Source organism: Loxodonta africana, chromosome 2 (genome assembly GCF_030014295.1).
Source record: "Loxodonta africana isolate mLoxAfr1 chromosome 2, mLoxAfr1.hap2, whole genome shotgun sequence".
Classification (NCBI taxonomy): Eukaryota; Metazoa; Chordata; class Mammalia; order Proboscidea; family Elephantidae; genus Loxodonta; species Loxodonta africana.
This window is the reverse complement of record NC_087343.1, coordinates 42,974,558-42,997,373: the sequence shown is the minus strand read 5'-3', so window position 1 is coordinate 42,997,373 and position 22,816 is coordinate 42,974,558. Positions and strand designations below refer to the sequence as shown.

The 22,816-nt window shown below is 37.9% G+C and overlaps 1 protein-coding gene across 2 annotated transcripts in view; it reads right to left on the bottom strand.

Annotated features, from left to right (window-relative positions):
• WDR70 (WD repeat domain 70) overlaps positions 1–22,816 on the bottom strand; it is a 364,451-nt gene that overhangs the window by 124,811 nt on the left and 216,824 nt on the right. For both annotated transcript variants that reach the window (XM_010588101.3, XM_023545427.2), the window contains one exon: positions 15,845–16,019. In XM_010588101.3, coding sequence (XP_010586403.2) covers positions 15,845–16,019 — 175 coding nt within the window. The remainder of the gene's footprint in view (positions 1–15,844; positions 16,020–22,816) is intronic.

Genomic DNA, 22,816 nt, shown 5'->3' with positions numbered 1-22,816 from the left:
ATCATAACAAATTATGGATAACACTGCTAAGAATGGGAATTCCAGAACACTTAATTATGCTCATGTGGAAACTGTACATAGATCAAGAGGCAGTATTTCAAACAGAACAAGGAGATACTGCATTGTTTAAAACCAGGAAAGGTGTGTATGTCAGGGTTGTATCCTTTCACCATCCTTATTCAATCTGTATGCTGAGCAAATAATCTGAGAAGCTGGACTATATGAAGACAAATACAACAGGATTGTAGGAAGACTCATTAACAACCTGCATTATACAGATGACACAACCTTGCTTGCTCGAAGTGAAGAGAACTTGAAACACTTACTAATAAAGATCAAAGACCACAGCCTTCAGTATGGATTACACCTCAACACAAAGAAAACAAAAATCCTCACAACTGGACCAATAAGCAAAAACATGATAGACCAAGAAAACACTGAAGTTGTCAAGGATTTCATTTTACTTAAATCTACAACGCCCATGGAAGTAGCAGTCAAGAAATCAACTGACACACTGAGTTGGGCAAATCTGCTGCACAAGACCTCTTTAAAGTATTAAAAAGCAAAGATATCACTTTGAGGACTAAGGTGCACCTAACTCAAGCCATGATGTATTCAATTACCTAATATGTATAGGAAAGCTGGACAATGAAAAAGGAAGAATAAACAAGAGTTGATACATTTGAATTATGGATGGTGTTGGCAAAGAATACTGAATATACCATGGACTTCCAGAAGAACAAAATAATCTGCCTTGGAAGAAGTACAGCCAGAATGCTCCTTAGTAGCAAGGATGGTGAGACTTCATCTCATGTACTTTGGACATGTTATCAGGAGGGACCAGTCCCTGCAGAAGGACATCATGCTTGGTAAGGTACAGGGTCAGTGAAAAAGAGGAAGACCCTCAATGAGATGGACTGACATACTGGCCGCAACAATGGGCTCAAACATAGCAACGATTGGGAGGATGGTGCAGGACCGGGCAGCATTTTGTTCTGTTGTACAGAGTCGCTATGAGTCAGAACTGACTCAAACCTAACAAAAAAAACAACAACTATCTGTGTAGAAGGCAAGACTCCATGAATGTGCTGGGTCCCTTTTTTCCTGCCAAAATGGTAGTCTACAAATAGTGACTGCAATACAAGTAAATACAGTATGTTCTTTTGGTACAGTCGAGCATACTGCGGAGTCCCTGGGTGGCACAAACGTTTACACACTTGACTCCTAGCTGGAAGATTGGCAGTTCAAACCCACCCAGAGGTGCCTCAGAAGATAGGCCTGGTAATCTGCTTCCAAAAAGTCACAGCCTCAAAAACCCTATGGAACACAGTTCTACTTTGACAGACACGGGATAGCCATGAGTTGAAATAAACTTGATGGCAACTGCATATTGTAGATTCTTGATAAATAATAAAGAGTGGCAACAATGATTTCAGCAAAATATATCCAAAGAATCTGGCAATTATTTTTAAATGAACACAAGAGGTCATTAAGTATTCATAAGACTGTACATACTGCATAATTTTAAAAGCCAGAAATTAAACTTGAGAGATAAAAAATAGTTTTTAAAAATTCACCGATGTTATTATCTAATCCAAAATCAGTAATATATACAGATTGTGTAACTATAGTGTTTCTTAGGGACAACACTAGGAACCCTAATACATGGTATAAACAGAACACAAAACATTACTAACAATGCACAGACACCAGAAGAGAAACTAGATAATTGGGAGCTCCTAAAGATCAAACACATCAAAAGACTTCACCAAAAGACAACCTACAGACTGGGAAAAAATTTTTGGCTATGACATATCTAACAAGGGTCTAATCTCTAAAATCTAAAAGATACTGTAAAAACTCAACAAGAAAAAGACAAATAACCCAATTAAAAAAGGGGCAAAGAATATGAACATGCATTTCACCAAAGAAGACATTCAGGCAGCTAACAGATACATGATAAAATGTTTACAATCATTAGCAATTAGAGAAATGCAAATCAGAACTACAATGAGATACCATCTCACCCCAACAAGGCTAGCATTAATCAAAAAAACACAAAATAATAAATGTTGGAAAGGTTGTGGAAACACTGGAACACTTATGCTTTGCTGGTGGGAATGGTACAATCACTTCGGAAACGGATTTGGTGCTTCCTTAAAAAGCTAGAAACCGAAGTACCATACTATCCAGCAATTCCATTCCTTGGAATATATCCTACAGAAATAAGAGTCATCACATGAATAGATATATCCACACTCATGTTCACAGCAGCACTGTTCACAATAGCAAAAAGACAGAAACAGCCTAAGTGCCCATCAACGGATAAGTAAATAAATTATGGTCTATTCACAAAATAGAATATTATACAATAAAGAACAATGATGAATCCAAGAAACATCTCATAACATGGATGAATCTAGAAGACATTATGCTGAGTGAAATTAGTCAGTCGCAAAAGGACAAATATTGTATGAGACCACTAGTATAAGAACTCAAGAAAAGGTTTAAACAGAAGAAAACATTCTTTGACGGTTACAAGTGTGGGGAGGGAGGGAAAGGGGTATTCGCTAACTAGATAGCAGACTATCTTAGCTGAAGGGAAGGACAACACACAATACAGGGGAAGTTAGCACAAATGGACTAAACCAAAAGCTAAGAAGGTTCCTGAATACAACCAAACACTTCGAAGGACAAAGTAGCAAGGGCAGGGGTCTGGGTACCATGGTTTCAGGAGACACCTAAGTCAATTGGCCTAACAGTTTATTAAGAAAACGTTCTACATTCCACTTTGGTGAGCGGCGTCTGGGGACTTAAAAGCTAGCAAGCAGCCATCTAAGATGCATCAATTGGTCCCAACCCACCTAGAGAAAAGGGGAATGAAGAACACCAAAGACACAAGGAAAATATTAGCCCAAGAGACAAACAGAGCCACATAAACCAGAGACTCCATCAGCTTGAGACCAGAAGAACTGGATAGTGCCTGGCTACCACCAATGACAGCCCTGACAGCAAACACAACAGAGAGTCCCTGAACGAACAGAAAAAAAGTAGGGTGCAGAACTCAAATTCTAGTAAAAAGATCAGGCTGAAGGGTCTGACTGAGACTGGAGGAACCCCAGAAGACATGGCCCCTGGGCTCTCTGTTAACTCAGAACTAAAACCATTCCTGAAGCCAACTCTTAAAGATTTGACTGGACTATAAGACATAAAATGATACTCGTGAAGAGTGTGCTTCTTAGTGCAAGTAGGTACATGAGACTAAATGGGCAGCTCCTGTCCGGAGGCGAGATGAGAGGGCAGGAAGGGACAGGAGCTGGTTGAAAAGACACGGGAAATTCAGGGTGGAAAGGAGGTACTGACATGTGACAGGGATAGCAACTAGGGTTACATAATAATGTGTGTATAAATTTTTATGTGAGAAACTAACGAGCTGTAAACTTTCACTTAAAGCACAACAAAAATAAATAAAAAAATGTTTTAAATTGTGAACATACCCTATTACCTTAATCTTTATCCATCTGTCCATCCACCAATCCATACATACATATATCCATATATTCATCCATCTAGCAACCTAGCAATCTAGCAATCCTATCTCATTGTGTTTTCACATAACTATGCTAGGTTTTTTCTATGCTCTTTTTTAATATCCTCTTAGAAGGAAAATGACAATCTCAGTTTGTGTAACCTTTTCAGGATACATTCATTCACTCATTCATTTATTCATTCAGCAAAAAGTTATTGAGAGTCTGCTATATACTAAGCACTGTTTTTTGCTCTAGAAATACAGTAGGGAGCAAACCAGAGGCAATCTTTTCCCTCATGGAGCCAACATTCTATTGGAGGGAAACAGTCACTAAACAAGTAGGTGAAATACATAGTACATCAGATGGTGGTTACTATGCAAGAAACTAAGAAGCACGAAAGAAGAAAATAAGAGGGCTAGAGAGTGCCACTAGTGGGGAAAAGGTTGCAATTTTAAACAGGGTGAGGTCAGGAAAAGCCTTGCTGGAAACAGGAAATTTGAGCAAAGAACTGAAAGAAGTAAGAAAGTCATATGCATATCTGGGAGAAGAGTGTTGCAGGCTGAGGGGCTCAACACGTGCAAAGACCCTGACTTAGGGTGAATGCTGTTACCTCTCTGGTGTCATCTTCCAGTATTTTTGCCCTTCTCTCAGTTTTTTTTACCCAGGCTCTGGCCTTCTTGCTGTTGCTCAAATACATACTGGTGGGCAGGGGATGGAGGACTAGGTAAATGGTACAGCTCTGTAGAAGCTACTCTAAGGAAACCTCAAATTGAAAGATGGGCCATTACCAAATGACTGAGAAGTCCTTGGGCATGTAAGAATTCCTCTTGAGCAGAACTGTCCAACAGAACTTTCTGCAGTGGAAATGTTCTATATCCATTCTGTCAAATAAGGAAGCCACTAGCCACGTGTGGCTACTGAGCATTTGAAAAGTGGCTAGTGTGACTGAGGAAGTGAAATTTTTATTGTATTTTAATTAATTTAAATTGGAATAGTCAAATGTGGCTAGTGGCTACCATACTGGCCAAGATAACTCCAAAGTAAAGGTAGGTCTTAGAACACAGAAATTTATCATTAATAGAGAGACAACTACTTACAAAAAGAAATGTTTCATTTAATTTGCTAAAGTTTAAGTTGGTCTAATGCAAATTCTATGGTTAATTGTGACAATTTTGATAGCTTTATTTAATCATCAGAAAACATATGTATTAACCATTATCTACTATGTAATTCTTTGGTTACTACATGGAAAAACTATTGCTATTAAGCTTTCTTACTTCAGCTTTAGCGTCTCTCTTTTAGAGATTTATTATTGCTGAATAGTTAAGAAACTTTTTAAATGTTTTTAATTAAGCTGTCTCCTGCTAGCAAATCTGTCCTCAACTTGATTTGTCTTCATTTGACACACATGTACATGTAAATGTAAAAATATGAATGAAATACAACAAATGGGGTGTGGTATAATAAACTATACATTCATGTATTATTCAATTTTAACAAAATAGAATCAAAGACTATGATTACCAGAATGTCTCAAGAGTTTCTTTTTGGAAACTGACATTCAAATAGCTTTGATTTCTACAAAACTGAAAATAAGAGATAACTCATTATTTTAAGAGATACGCAAGGATGAACTTTAAAAACCGTACTCAAGATGAGAACCAATATGGCAGTATAAACAGAAGCACCATGCCATCCCTCCACAGCAAAGACCTGAAAAACTAAGTGAAACAGAGACAGACATCAATCCTGGAACCCTAAGTGTCAAATGAAGAGATGAAGAACTCAACCAAGCACCAAATGGAACAAGAAATTGACAGAGAACAGTGAGCGAAAAGAGTTACAAGTGGAGGTCCCCTATCAGCTAACCCAGCAGGGATCCACCATCTTGGACTCCTGACAGAGATCGGCAGACAGGGACTATGGGAAAGCAGATTCACGGAGTTCCCAGCAGAAGACAGAGCACCTGGTAACCAGTGAGACAGGCTTTCCCAACCCAACACTCTGCCTCCCCCTGCTCAACCTTTGCCACCTCCCAGCTGGCCAATCTGCAGCTTCCCCATGGGCTGATTCGCTGCTTCGCGCAAGCCAATTCCCAGCTTTCCAGAGGGTCAGTTCACTGCTTCCCAGCAGGCCAATTCCCGGCTTCCCAGAGAGCCGATTTGCAGCTTCCCAGTAGGTGATCCCCGGCCTCCCGGAGGGCTGATTTGCACCTTCCCAGAGGGCTGATTCACTGCTTCCCAGCAGCCCAATTTGCTGCTCCTCAGTGGGTGGCTTCCTGGCTTCCCAGAGGGCCGATTTACTACTTGCCGGCGGGCCCATCCGGGGCTTCCTGGCAGGCAGATTCGCCACTTTCCAGTGAGCTGCAACCACAACACATGAGGCGCCAGTTCCTTGCTGTGTGGATTTGCCCCGCCCACACTGGCCAGCGTCTTAACTACCATTTCTTTGTTGCTGGTGTTGCTTTTCTTGGCCTCTTTTGGTTTTTTCTCTGCCTCTCACCTCCTCCCCCTCCTTTTTCGCAAACACCTGACTCTGTGTGCTAGCTTTGCTTCTTCTTGACAGGCTGTAAAATGTTGCTCGGCTAAGGAAAAGCTTCCCTGGTCTGAGCAGCCACATTGGTGGATCCCTGTGGGCTTTTGTTTTGTTTTCTCTTTCTTTTTTCCTTTCTACTTTTCTCTACTTCTAGGTTTCTCATCTATTTCTATTTACCTTCTTTTCCTGTCTCCTGAATATCTAGGGCTATGGTGTCATCCCCCGCCTTCTAGCCAGACTATACAGCCCAGCTTGGAAGCTGCTTTTCTAGCCTGCACACCCATGCCAGCGGGATTCCTAGGGACTTTTTTTTTTTTTCCTTTTTGATTTTCTTCATGTCTCAGTTTCTTGTCTCTCCACTCCAACAGCTGGCTCAGCACTTTTGTTACTGTTGTTTTCTCCCTGTTTCTCCTCTCTCTTCTTCTCCATACCCACCTTAGCTCCACACATCACAACCTCTCTCCCTCCTCTCTGCTGCCTATTATACTCCCAAGCAGCACAGGCACAGCCTACCGGAACCTACCCTGCACTTACCTCCGCCTTGCCTTGCCAGGCCCAGTACAGCCCCAAAAAACCCATGCTAGCCACTCCCCTTCAGCTGGACCTGCCCTGCTGCACCACAGCTGAGCAACTGGCTCTGAACATTGGACAAGGAGATGAAAAACATCATGTACACAGACGAGCACACAACAAAGGATGTACAGCCCACCAGCTCAAACATAACAACAACAACAACAAAAATACAGGATGAAACAAACATACAATCACTAAATAAAGAAAATAACTAGTGAATGTCCCCAGGACAGCAGATAATATCAAAACATACTAAAAAACAGGACAGGATGGTTCCAGAAGGCATCCAAAATAAAACACCAGATGACTTTCTAGTAGAAGAAAAGGCACTAGAACTACCTAATAGGGAATTCAAATCTCTAATATTCAGAGCTACTCAAGAAAAAAAAGACTTGAAGCAAAAAGTAGACAAAAATGAGAAAAAATAGACAAATTCATGGAAAAGGCAGACAAGCTCATGGAAACTACAGAGAGAAAAGTGGAAGAATTCAAAAACAAAATGTCAAAATAAATTCACAATGAGAAATCATACAAAACAACTAGAAATCCAAAAGGATAAACAAGATCTCAAAAATGGACAATGTCATAGAGGGGCTGAGGAACAGGTTTGAAACAATGGAAGACAGGATCAGTGTTAATTGAAGACAAACACTTGGATACAACTTTGAGATAAAATCAGAAAAAAAAACAAAGAAAATGAAGAAACCCTGAGAATTATGTGGGATACAATCAAAAGCAAAAATCTGTGAGTGATCGGAGTTCCAGAACAAGGGGAGAAAACGGAAAACACAGAGAGGGTCGTTGAAGAACTGCTGACAGAAAACTTCCCTAAAATCATGAAAGATAAAAAGCTGACCATCCAAGAAGCTCAATGAACCCCATATAGGATAGACCCCAAAAGAAAATCACCAAGGCATATCATAAACACATTCACTAAAACCAAAAAACAAAGAATTCTGAGAGCAGCTGGAGAAAAACAAAAAGTCACATACAGAGGGGAAACAATAAGGCTAAGCTCTGATTACTCGACAGAAACCATGCAGACAAAAAGGCAACGGGATGACATATATAAAACCTTGAAAGAATAAAACTGCCAGCCAAAAATAATATATCCTGTAAAACTTTTGTTCAAATATGATACTGAAATTAGGACATTTCCAGATAAACAGAAATTAAGGGAATATGTACAAACCAAACTTACAAGAATTATTAAAGGGAGTCCTTCGGTTTGAGAACAAACAACATGAGGCCACAGCCTGAATCCAGGAGACAAGATCACATTAGCCAGATGCCAACCTAGTAAATGAACTCTCAAGGACTATACAAAACCACAAGATTTACAACAGGGAACCAGAGAGGTTAATCTGCAAATGACAATATCAGAACAATGAAAGGGGGAATAAACGGGGTAGGTATAGAACTTTCTAATTAAAAAGAAATCAAGTCGATACCAAGTAATAATAGACTGGTTCAAACCTAGGAAGATAAGGGTAAATTTCAAGGTAACCACAAAGAAATTACAAACCTACTCATCAAAATAAAGAAGAAAAACATAAAGTCTCAGTAAAAACAAAATCTACAAAAACAAAAGAAATGAAAAAAAAATCCACAAACGAAAGGAATTCTGCACAGGAGAGTATGAGAAACAAAGAAATCATAGCACCACACACACAAAAAAAAACCACTACACTATGACAACAATAAACTCACACCTATCGATAATTACACTGAACATAAGTGGCCTAAATGCACCCATAAAGCGACAGTGAGTGTTAGAATGAATTTAAAAAAAAAAGAACCTGTCAATATGTTGCCTACAAGAGACACACCTTAGAAACAAAGACATAAATTTATTAAAAATCAAAGGATGGAAAAAAATATATCAAGCAAACGGCCACGGAAAAAAAAGCAGAAGTGGCAATACTAATCTCAGATAAAATACACCTTAAAACAAAATCCACCATAAAAGACAAAGAAGGACACTGTATCGTGATTAAAGGGATGATCCATCACGAAGACATAACCATAATAAATATCTACGCACCCAATTACAGGCCTCCAAAATATATAAAACAAACTTTAATGGCACTGAACAGAGAAATTGACAGTTCCGCTATAACAGTAGGAGACTTCAACACACCACTTTCGGTAAAGGACGGAAGACGTAGAAAGAAACTCGACAAAGATACAGAAGATCCAAAGGCCACAATCAGCCAACTGAACATTCCACCCATCAGCTGCAAAGTACACATTCTTTTCCAACGCATATGGAATGTTCTCCAGAATAGACCACATCTTAAGCCACAGGGCAACCCTCAACAAAATCCAAAACAATGAGATAATACACAGTATCTTCTCTGATCACACCATCAAAGTAGAAATTAACAACAGGAAGAGCAAGGAAAAAAATCAATTACATGGAAACTAAATAACACCCTGCTTAAAAACCACTGGATAATGGAAGAAATCAAAAATGGAAATAAAAAAATTCCTAGAATCAAATGAGAATGATAACACATCACACCAAAACCTTTGGGACACAACAAAGGCAATGCTCAGAGGCAATTTGTAGCAATAGATGCACACATAAAAATAATAAGGGACAAAATAAAAACATTAGCTACACAACTTGAACAAACGGAGAACAGCAAAATAAGCCCACAGCCATGAGAAGAAAGGAAATAATAAAGATCAGAGCAGAAATAAATGAAATAGAGAATAAACAACAGAAAGAATCAACAAAACCAAAAGTTGGTTCTTTGAAAGGATCAACAAAATTGACAAAGCACTAGCCAAACTGACAGAAGAAAAACAGAAGAGGATGCAAATAACCCAAATAAGAAATGAAATGGGGATCATTACAACAGACCCAACTGAAATAAAAAGGATCATAACAAGAGTATTATGAAAAACTATACTCCAACAAATTTGAAAATCTAGAGGAAATGGACGAATTTATAGAAACACACTACCTACTCAAACTATCAAAAATTGATGTTCAAAATCTGAGCAGACTCATAAGAAGAGATTGAAAAGGTAATTTAAAAAATCTGCAAAAAAAAAAAAAAGGCCTGGCCCATACGGCTTCACTGGAGAATTTTACCAAACGTTTCACAGAAGAGCTTACACCAGTACTACTCAAATTACTTCAGAACATATAAAAGGAAGGGATACTTCCAAATTCCTTCTATGAAGCCAGCATAACCCTGATAGCAAAACCAGGCAAAGACACCAAAAAAAAGAAAGAAAGAAAATTACAGACCGATATCTCTCAGGAATATAGATGCAAAAATTCTCAATAAAATCTAGCCAATAGACTTCAGTATTGTATAAAAAAAATAATACACCAAGACCAAGTAGGATTTATACCAGGTATGCAAGAATGGTTCAACATTAGAAAATCAATCAACATAATCCACCACATAAATAAATGAATCACATGATCATCTCAATCGACCCAGAAAAGGCACTCGACAAAGGTCAACATCCATGTACGGTAAAAACTCTCAATAAAAAAGGTAAAGAAGGCAAATTTCTCAACATTACCAAGGGCATCTATACAAAACTAACAGCCAACATCATTCTTAATGGAGAGAGACTGAAAACATTCCCCCTTGAGAACAGGAACAGGACAAGGATGTCCTTTATCACCACTCCTATTTAACATTGTGCTGGAAGTCCTAGCTAGTACAATAAGGCAAGAAAAAGAAATAAAGGGCATCCAAATTAGTAATGAAGAAGTAAAACTGTCCCTATCTGCAGAAGATATGATACTATACATAGAAACTCAAAAGACTCCATGAGGAAACTACTGGAACTAATAGGAAGATTCAGCAGAATGGCAGGATACAAGATAAATATAAACAAGTCAGTTGGATTCCTATACACCAATAAAAAGAACAATGAAACAGAAATCAGGAAAATAATACCATTTATAATAGCCCCTAAAAAAATAAAATATTTAGGAATAAATCTAACCAAGGATGTACAGGACCTATGCAAAGGAAACTATAAGACACTACCGCAAGAAGCTGAAAGAGATCTACATAAATGGAAAAACATAATATGCTCATGGATAGGTAGACTCAACATTGTGAAAATGACAATTCTACCCTAAGCAATCTACAAATTACAATGCAATACCGATCCAAATACCAACAACATTCTTTAAAGAGATGGAAGGAACTATCGTAACTCTATACAGAACGGGAAGGGGCCCCAGATAAATAAAGCACTATTGAAGAAGAATAAAGTAAGAGGACTCATACTGCCTGACCCCCAAATCTACTACACAGCTATGGTAGTCAAAACAGCCTGGTACTGGTACAACCACAGATGTTGTTAGGTGCCGTCGAGTCGGTTCTGACTCATAGCGACCCTGTGCACAACAGAACGAAACACTGCCCAGTCCTGCGCCATCCTCACAATAGTTGTTATGCTTGAGCTCATTGTTGCAGCCACTGTGTCGATTCACCTCGTTGAGGGTCTTCCTCTTTTCCGCTGACCCTGTACTCTGCTAAGCATGATGTCCTTCTCCAGGGACTGATCCCTCCTGTCAACATGTCCAAAGTATGTAAGACGCAGTCTCGCCATCCTTGCCTCTAAGGAGCATTCTGGCCGCACTTCTTCCAAGACAGATTTGTTAGTTCTTTTGGCAGTCCATGGTATATTCGATATTCTTCAACAACACCACAATTCAAAGGCATCGATTCTTCTTTGGTCTTCCTTATTCATTGTCCAGCTTCCACATGCATATGATACGATTGAAAATACCATGGCTTGGGTCAGGTGCACCTTACTCTTCAGGGTGACATCTTTGCTCTTCAACACTTTGAAGAGGTCCTTTGCAGCAGATTTACCCAATGCAATGCGTCTTTTGATTTCTTGACTGCTGCTTCCATGGCTGTTGATTGTGGATCCAAGTCAAATGAAATCCTTGACAACTTTAATCTTTTCTCTGTGTACCATGATGTTGCTCATTGGTCTAGTTGTGAGGATTTTTGTTTTCTTTATGTTGAGGTGCAGTCCACACTGAAGGCTGTGGTCTTTGATCTTCATTAGTAAGTGCTTCAAGTCCTTTTCACTTTCAGCAAGCAAGGTTGTGTCATCTGCATACCGAAGGTTGTTAATGAGTCTTCCTCCAATCCTGATGCCCTGTTCTTCTTCATATAGTCCACCTTCTCGGATTATTTGTTCAGCATACAGATTAAATAGGTATGGTTAAAGGAAACAACCCTGACACACACCTTTCCTGACTTTAAACCAATCAGTATCCCCTTGTTCTGTCCAAACAACTGCCTCCTGATCTATGTAAAGGTTCCTCATGAGCATAATTAAGTGTTCTGGAATTTCCATTCTTTGCAATGTTATCCATAGTTTTTTATGATCCACACAGTCAAATGCTTTTGTGTAGTCAATAAAACACAGGTAAACATCCTTCTGGTATTCTTTGCTTTCAGCCAGGATCCATCTGACATCAGCAATGATATGCCTGGTTCCACGTCCTCTTCTGAAACTGGCCTGAATTTCTGGCAGTTCCCTGATGATATACCACAGATACATTGACCAATAGAACAGAATTGAGAACCCAGATATAAATCCACACACCTACGGGTACCTGATCTTTGACAAGGGCCCAAAGTCCATCAAATGGGGAAGACAGTCTTTGGAACAAATAGTGCTGGCAAAATTGGATATCCACCTGCAAAAAAAAAGAAACAGGACCCATACCTACAACATACACAAAAACTAATTCAAAATGGATCAAAGACCTAAATATAAAACCAAAAACTATAAAGATCATAGAGGAAAAAATAGGATCAATGCTAGGGACCCTAATACACAGCATTAACAGAATACAAACCATAACTAACAACATACAAACTCAAGAAGATAAGCTAGATAACTGGGATCTTCTAAAAATTAAAACACTTACACTCATCAAAAGACTTCACCAAAAGGGTAAAAAGAGAAACTACAGACTGGGAAGAAAATTTTGGGTATTACAAATCAGACAAAGTTCTAATCTCTAAAATCTACAGGAAAACCCAAAACCTCTACAACAAAAAAAAAAGACAAATAATCCATCTAAAAAACGGGCAAAGGATATGAACAAACACTTCACCAAAGAAGACATTCAAGCGGCTAACAGACAGATGAGGAAATGCTCAAGATCACTAGCCATTAGAGACAAATCAAAACAACCATGAGATACCATCTCACACCAGCATTACAGGCACGAATCAAAAACAAATGTTGGAGAAGCTGTGGGGAGACTGCGATTTTTATGCACTGCTGCTGGGAAACGATATGGTGCTTCCTTAGACAGCTAGAAATAGAAATACCATATGATCCAGCAACCCCACTCCTAGGAAAATATCTGAGAGAAATAAGAGCTGTCACACAAATAGACATATGCACACTCGTGTTCACTGCAGCATTGTTCGCAATAGCAAAAGGATGAAAATATCCGAGAGAAATAAGAGCCGTCACACAAATAGACCTATGCACACTCGTGTTCACTGCAGCATTGTTCGCAACAGCAAAAGGATGGAAACAACCTAGATGCCCATCAACAGATAAATGGATAAACTATGGTATATACACACAATGGAGTACTACGCAAAGAAAAAGAAAAATGATGAATCAACGAAGCATCTCACAACATGGATAAATAGAGAGGGCATTATGCTGAGTGAAATAAGTCAATCACAAAAGGATAAATATTGTATGAGGCTGAGACCACTACTATAAAGACTCATGAAAAGGTTTACACGAAAAAGAAACAGTCTTTGGTAGTTACGAGAAAGGGGAAGAGTGGGGGTGAAAAACACTAAACAGACAATAGATAAGTGGTAACTCTGGTGAAGGGTAAGCCAGTACACAATACTGGGGAAGCCAGGACCACTTGTTCAGGCTAGGGTCATGAAGCTCCAGAACAAATCCAAACTCCCTTAGGGACCGAGTTACTGGGCTGGGGGCTGTGGGGGCCATGGTCTCACAGAACATTTAGCTCAATCAGCATTAACATAGCTCATAAAGAAAATGTTCTACATTCTACTTTGGTGAGTAGCATCTGGGGTCTTAAAAGCCTGTGAGTGGCCATCTAAGATACTCCATTGGTCTCACCTCTTCAGGAACAAGGAAAAATAAAGAAAACTAAAAAAAAAAAAAAATTTTTTTTAAAAAAAAGGCACAAGTAGTCGAAAGGACTAATGGACCACATCTACCACAGCCTCCACCAGACTGAGTCCAGTACAACTAGATGGTGCCTGGCTACCACCACTGACTACTCTGACGAGGATCACAGTAGAGGGTCCTGGACAGAACTGAAGAAATACGTAGAACAAAATTCTAACAGAAAAAGACCAGACTTGCTGGCCTGACAGAGACTGGAAAAGCCCCGAGAGCATGGCCCCCTGACATTCTTTTAGGTCAGTACTGAGGTCACTCTGGAGGCTCATCTTTTAGCCAAAAATTAGACAGACTCATGACAAAATGAGACTAAAGGGGCACACCAGCCCAGGGGCAAGGACTAGAAGATACGAGGGAAGAGGAAAGCTGGTAACAGGGAACCCGTGGTCAAGATGGGAGAGTACTGACATGTCACAGGGTTGTTAATGTCATAAAACAATATATGTACTAACTATTTAATGAGATGCTAGTTTGTTCTGTAAACCTTCATCTAAAGCACAATAAAGAAAAATAATTTTAAAAAAAAAGCAAACAAGATACCGAGAATGGTTGCACAACTCGAATATAATCAATGTTACTGAACTGTATGTGTAGAAGCTGTTCAGTTGGTGTATGTTTTGCTGTGCATATTTGCATCAAAAAATAAATTAAATAAATTATAAAAAAAAAATAAGAAAATGCAAACAAGGCCAAAAAAACCATACTCAACTTTATAAAACTACATGGGTTCTAAGAGAAATGCATACACACATGCACTATACTAAACGTACTACTAAAGCTACACAAGAACACTTCATGCTTCAGGATTTCTATGTTGAAATCTACAGCACCCAGCGACGATGAAAGCCAGTTACTAAAAAATTTATTGCTTGGTTAAAACTCAGTTTACGATTCAAAGAACTTTTAAAATCGCTGTGCTGTTATGAAGCTTTATGCGGTTTATAGTGGAAATGAAAACAGAAATAAAAAGATCTGACAAACAGAAAATGCCAAAGATATTTCCAGCATTATCAACATGAACTCTCCCCACCCCCCATCATTACTTTTTACATTATCCCAAAACAACTGATTTTAACTCATCTTGAAAGGACAACTACATTTCCTGGGCTCCCTTTAAAAATGTAAATGCAAAGCTGAACAGAATATTACTTTTAATATATTTTGAAAAACCAGAATGGAAACTTCATGAGGGCAGAAAATTTTTATAATGTGTAGTATTCCCAGTGACTGAAATAGTGCCTGGCACATAGTAACTACTCAATAAATATTTGTTGAAAAATTTGACCAGAACCTTTTATTAAAATAAACCCAAATTGTGTTATAACATTAATGTAGATTTTTATCATAACAATGGTAATCAGTATCATTCTGCTTATCAAACATTATGGTTTTATCATCCATATATACAACAAAGCCTTTTTTTATGCTTCTTGATAATTGGTATTTCACAGAATTACCCGAGGATTTTAATATTCATTATTTCTATGGCTGTAGAAATCTACAGTCCCTTCTAACTCCAAAATTTATCTATTCTTATAATGTTCTAAAATTATTAAAAAAAAAAAAATGAAACCTATTCAAATGCAATGTCATGAAATATTAAAATATTATTTAAATTATTATAGAAATAATTGCAAAACACCTAATGGATCATTCTGGCCATTTCACAGTTCTTATAAGAACTTTAAAAGGAATTTTCTAGTTCTATGCTTACATTTTTATGTCACTGTCAAATTCTTCACTTTCAAAATGAAGCAAATTGAGAACCCCTTATAATAAACTATATTATGCTTTTTAAATTTTCAGCCAGAAGACCTAATTTATTTTAAAAACAAAATCTTATAGGCACTGGAAAATACCAAGCTGGAATGTTTGCTGAAATGCTGTTTACTGCACAAGTCCCAATGTCTGATCAAGTTTAAATTAGGTCTAAACTCAGGAAATTGACCTTCATAATATTTTTAACATGTTTGTCTATATGAGAAAAGAAGACCTAAATGTCCTTAACTTACAGTCAAATTTCGGTCCCAGATCTGTATGCTTCCATTCTGGCAAGCAGCTGCTATGAGGTTTCCATCTCTACTATACGTGCACGTGGTGGGAATTACTTTTTTACCCTGCATCGTCCGTGGCTTAAACACGCTTTTTTGCTTCTTTGGATTGTCAACTTCCCATGTCCTCACAGTTCTAAAAAAGAATCAGATTTTCATTTATTAAAAAAAAAAAAGAAGAGGGTGGCGTCCATAAAGACTGCCTCACTTTCTAAACATTTAAATCTAATAATAATTTAAAATAAAATAAAATGGACACTGTAAAACATTCTCCATTTAGAAATTAGGTTATTCAGTAAAATAACTACAAGCGAACAATCTGAATCACGTTGTCATCAAACAGCACGTGGCAAATTCTACTTCAGATCTATCAAGGTTATTAGTTCTCACCCTATAAACCAGAGGCCTCCAAACTCTTCTGACTATGCACCCTGATCAGTATGACAGACAAGCAAACACTCCCAATATAGGCACATTAATTCATAAATTGCTTATATGTGTTAACATGCTACTGTAGAATGTACATCAGGAAATACACTGAAAAAATGTCATTAAAAAAGAATAACGTACCACCTCCAGGGCCCAGACAAAGATCTCATGCCTCAAGGAAAGGGGCAGAAACAAAAGCTGTCTGATCCTGCACTTTTCACCAAATGACAAGCAACAGCAGTCTAGGGCCAGGGGAGGGGCAGAACACCCTTCTACTCCCAGAACCAGGAAAAGGAGCACTACCACTGAGGAAGGGTAGAACAAAAGCTACATGATCAGAGACTTTGATATGTTAAATACACAGCTAAAGAGAGGGGAAAAAACATAAAACACAGAAAAGCAAAGATGCGAAGTCCAGAGACTTCTTGGTAAAAACTATGCAAACTGAAACACTATGTAACATTTGTAAAGTTCTGAAAGAAAAAAAATTCTATAGCCAACAAAGATATATTTCAAAAATAAGGTGAAATAAAGACTTTTTCAGATGAACAAAAGCTGAGACAATTCATTGCCGTGGGACAGATACTACAAGAAATGTTAAAGGAAGTTCTTCAGGCAGAACAAATATATTAAATGGAAACTGGATCTACACTAAGAAATGAAGAGTGCCACAAATGGTAAAAATGAGGGTAAATATAAAAGACATTTTAAAAAACGTTTAAATCTCCTTAAAAGATAATTAACTGTAAGGCAAAAATAATAACACTGTACTATGCAGTTTATAACATAAGTTAAAGTAAAATGCATGGCAATAATAGCACAAAAGTTGGGAAGGAAGAATAGAAGTATACTATAGTACTTGAGGGTGGGTTTTTTTTATAGTACGTGAGAGCCCTGGTGGCACAGTGGTTAAGAGCTCAGGCTGCTAACCAAAAGGTCGGCAGTTCAAATCCACCAGCCACTATTTGGAAACCCTATGGGGAAGTTCTACTGTGTCCTATATGGTCGCTACAAGTGGGAATGGACTCAAGTGCAACTAACTAGAACAACAGCAAGAATAAACATTAAAAAAACTTAGGGGTAAACCTGACAAAAGAGATACAGTATTTGTACACGAAAAACCGTAAAACTTAAGTTCTACCTAAATGAGAACATTAACTGTATTCATTGATCAGAACATTCAATATTGTTAAGATTTCAATTCTCCCCAAGTTCATCTACAGGTTCAATGCAATTCCAATTGAAATTCCAGCAGGGTTTTTTTGGAGTAGAAATTGGATAAGCTGATTCTAAAATTTATAAGGAAATGCAAACAACCTGGAATAGCCAAAACAAAACTAGAAACCTCATTCAACTCAGGTTATCATACTATCTTCTACATACCTTTATTGTAACACCAGTCACATAAATTACAATTACATATATTAATGTCTATTCCTTCTACAAAAAGAGCTCCTTGAAAACAAGGGTTCTGTGTTTTATTTTGTTTTAATCTCTGTATTCCCAGAGCCTACACCATCTTTTGAATATAACAGGGACACATACATATGAGATTCTCAATACATGTTCATTAAACAAATTTAAAAAATGTCACTGCCAATCTAAGTATTTTTAAAAATCAACTTTAGGTACATATACATGCTAGATCCTCAATAAATGTTCATGGAAAAAATAAAAAAAATAATTATATTACCAACTTAAGCATTTTTAAAATCTACCTTATAGAGGTATAATTTACACACAATGAGATTTCAAACACCCAGTACATTCTGTGAGGCTGTCAAATATTTACAATATACTCCAAATGAATACTTGGAAAAATTAAAAAGTTATTTTAATAATGTTTGCAGATCTTCCCTAAGCTTTGCGTAGAAACTTAATCAATTGCTTAGAATTACCAAAACCTCTTTTTCAGAGCTGACAAATCCAGCCTCAGGCTTAATCTTAAAATTGCACTGACTTAATTTTTAGAGCTACTAACTAGCAAAATTTAAGTTCAAATAAGGGCTTGGGGATAGTACACAGGAATAATAGAAAGGCATCCTGACACTCAAGGATTTAAAGCCGAGTAACTAAAGTGAACAAAAGAAGTGATGAAGTATAAGAGCTGAACAGAAGGCTTCAAAGGGCGGCTCAAGAAGACAAAGTTTTCTGGAGTTAGAAAACCAAAAGGGAATAACATTGTCGGCATTTCTCAAGCTGAAAAAACTGGAGAAAAAATTCAAGCCTTGAGCTGCAATATTAAAGGATTCTATGGGGAAATTCTGAACAACACAGGAAGCATCAAAAGAAGATGGAAGGCATATACAGTCACTGTACCGAAAAAAACTGGTCAATGTTCAGCCATTAAAGGAGGTAGCACGTGATCAAGAACCAATGGTACTGAAGTAGTAAGTCCAAGTTGCACTGAAGGCATTGGTGAAAAACAGGGATCCAGGAATTGATGGAATACCAGTTGAGAGGTTTCAACAAATGGATGCAATGCTGGAAATGCTCACTTGTCTATGCAAAGAAATTTGGAAGACTGCTAGCTGGCAAACAGACTAGAAACGATGCATATTCATGTCCATCCCAAAAGAGGCGATTCAACGGAATGCAGAAACTATCAAACAATATCACTAATACCACATGCATGTGAAATTTTGCGGAAGATAATTCAAAATCAGTTGCAGCAGTACATCGACAAGAAACTGCCAGAAATTCAAGCCAGATTCAGAAAAGGACATGGAACAAAGGATATCATTGCTGATGTCGGCTGGATCTTGGCTGAAAGTAGAGAATACCAGAAAGATGTTTACCTGTGTTTTATTGACTAAGCAACGGCATTTAACTGTGTAGGGATCATGACATATTATGGATGACAACGCAAAGTATGGATATTCCAGAACACTTAATTGTGCTTATGCGTTATAAGAACAAGAGGCAGTTGTTCGAATAGAACAAGAGGAAACTAAGTGTTTCAATATCAGAAAAGGTGTGCACCAGGGTTGTAGCCATTCATCATACATATTCAATCTGTATGCTGAGCAAATAACCCAAGAAGCTGGACTACAGGAAAAAGCATGCACCATCAAAATTGGAGGAAGACTCATTAACAACCTGAAATATGCAGATAATACAACCTTGCCTTCTGAGAGTGAAGAGGACTTGAAGCACTTACTGATGAAGATAAATTCAGTATGAATTATAGCTCAATATAAAGAAAAATCCTCACAACTGGACCAATAAACAACATCATGTTAAATGGAGAAATGACTGGTGTTGTCAGCATTTCATTTTACTTGGATCCACAATCAACATTCATGGAAGCAGTAGTCAAGATACCAAACAATGTATTGCATTGGGCAAATCTGCTGCAAAAGACTTCTTCAAAGACGTCACTTTGAGGACTAAACTGAACCTAACCTAAGCCATGGTATTTTCAATTGTCTCGTATGCATAAGAAAGCCAACCATGAATAAGGAAGACTGAAGGGAAACTGATGCCTTTGAATTATAGTGTTGGCAAAGAATATTGAATATACCATGGACTGCCAGAAGAACGAACTTCTTGGAAGAAGTACAGCCAGAACGCTCCTTAGAAGCAAGGATGGTAAATTTCCTCTCGTGTACTTAGGACATGTTATCAGAAAGGACCAGTCATGCTTGGTAAAGTAGAGGGTCAATGAAAAAGAGCAAGACCCTCAACGAGATAGACTGGCACAGTGGCTGCAACGATGGGCTCAAACAAAGCAGTGACCGTGAGGATGGCACAGGACCAAGGAGCATTTTGTTCATGTTGCATGTAGAGTCGCTATGAGTCAGAATCCAGTCAACAGCACCTAACAACAAGAATTAGGCAGCCAGGAGATTTAACCTCAGTGTTATAGGATACCTTGGGAGCTAGAAACCATCAGCAGTGTGACAGATACTGCTAGCTGCATATTCCAACATTCATTCCCCTTTCTTCTCAGTTAAAAGGCTGTTTTTTCACAGTCTCTCTTGCATCTAAATAAAACAAAATGGGGCAACTATGTTTTGATCGATGAAGTGAAAGTGCAAGCGTATCGTAGGACTTCTGAGAAGTCTCTAAAACCAGGTAGAAGACGCTTCTTCGCCCCTTCTTGTTTACTACTCCTTCCTGCTGCCAGCAATTGTGATATAATGGCTAGGTTCAAACAGTATCTCATTTAAAGTAAGAAAATAGAAGCCACTTTGGTCCTTATGACGCTGAAGCCTCCAAACCAGCTCTGGACATATATTTCAAGAAATTTCTCTTACTGAGAAAGAAATAAACTTCTATATACACTTTTTTTTTTTTTAAGTCAAGCTTATTGGGATATGTCTTAGTTTCTTAGTGCTGCTATAACAGAAATACCCTAAGTGGGTGGCTTTGAGGAACAGAGTTTTATTTTTTCATAGTTTAAGAGGCTAGAAGTCCAAATTCAGGGCACCAGCTCCAGAGGAAGGCTTTCTCTTTCTGTTGGCTCTGGAGGGAAGGTTCTTGTCTCTTTTCAACTTGTGTTCCTCGGTTTCTTGGCAATCTTTTTGTAGTGTGTATCTTCCCTTCCATTTGTGGTTCCTTCTCAGTGCCTAATCTGCTTTTTGTATCTCAAAGGGGATTTGGTATAGTCTCATTAACACAACAAAGAAAGTCCTATTCCCTAATGGGGTTAAAAAAAAAAATCCACAAATATAGGGGTTTAGGATTACACCACATATTTTTGGGAGACACAATTCAATCCATAATACCATATAACACACCACCAAAACTCACAGCTGTCGAGTCGATTCTGACTCATAGCCACCCTATGCGACAGATTTGAACTGCCCGTAGAGTTTCCAAGGAGCACCTGGCGGATTCAAACTGCCGACCTCTTGGTTAACAGCTGTAGTAGCACTTTACCAGTGGTATAACATACATACGCTAAAATTCACCTCCTTTTAAATGCATAGTTCTGTGAGTTTTAACAAATGCACACAGTTCTATCACACAAAAACTTCCCTCATGTTGTCCCTTGGTAGAAAACACCTCCACTTCCCACTCCTAACCCTTGGCAACTATTGATCTGTTTTCTGTCCATATATTTTGCCTTTTTCAGAATGTTATATAACTGGAACCATACAGTATGTAGCCTTTTAAATCTGACTTCTCTAACTTAGTACATTGCATTTAAGAATCACCCATGTTGTTACGTGTATCAGTAGTTTATTTTTATTGCTTAATAATATCCCAACATATGGATGTACCACAATTTGTTTATCCATCACCAGCTGAACGATATTTAGGTCGTTTCCAGTTTGTGGAAATCATGAACAAAAAGCCACTATAAAATTCATGTACAGATGCTGTTGTTTTACTTTGGTTTGTTTTTTTGTAAAAGTAAGATTTCATTTGTCTTGGATAAATACTTATTAATGGGATTGCTAGCCATATGGATACTGTATACTTTGTAAGAAACTGCTAAGCTGCTTTCCAAAGTGGCTGTTCCATTTTGCATTCCTACCAGCAGTGTATGAAAGCTGCAGCTGCTCCTTATCCTTGTCAACACTTACTGTGATCAGTTGTTTGTTTTTTTAAAGCTATCCTAATAGGTATGTAGTGGTATCACAGTGTGATTTTAATGTACGTTTTCTAGGTGATTAGTGATGCTGAACATCATTCCATGTGCTTATTTGCCATCTGTTTATCTTGTTTGGTGAAGAGTCTATTTTCAAACCTTTTGTCCATTTTTAAAGCTGGGTTGTTTATTTTCTTATATTTGAACATCCAGATTTCTTTGATTTTCTGGATACAATTTCTTTATCAGATACATGCTTGGCAAATATTTTCTCTAAACCTGTAGCTTGTCTTTTCATTTTTTAAACTGCCTTTGAAATAGCAGAAGCTTTAAATTCTCATAAACTCCAGTTCAGCATTTTTTTCTTTTAAAGATCATGCTTTGGGTTGTATCTAAGAATCTTTGCCTAACTCAAGGCCACAAAAAAATTTTCCTGTGTTTTCTTCTAGAAGTTTACATTTTCAGGTTTAACAATTAGATCTATGATCCACTTCAATTAGTTTTTGTAAGTGATAGCAGGTATGGGCCAAGATGAATTTTTTTGTCCATGGATATCTAATTGTTCCAGCACCATTTGTATGTGAGCATTATAAAACCTTCCTCCTACTAAATGCATTCTGTGCTGCTTGTCTCTTATCTCCCCCCATTCACTATGCTTCCCATGGTTAATAAGCATAGAAAGTTGAGGAATCCTGCATGTATCTTTTCTTTCTATTCGCAGCTCTACAATAGCAGGGATAAATTATGATAGCCTGTTTCTCTCTTTTATAACTGAACATCTCCAAGTGTCATAATTTAGCATTATGATATGAAAGCCCACACACAGGTACAAAGTGTCATTATCATTATCTGGCTTGTTTAAAGTCCTTCATCTCTAAAACAGGGATAATAATATCAACAATGAAGGGTTGTGAGGATTAAATGAGATTAGGGATGTAAACGTGTCTAGGAGAGTGCTTGGAACA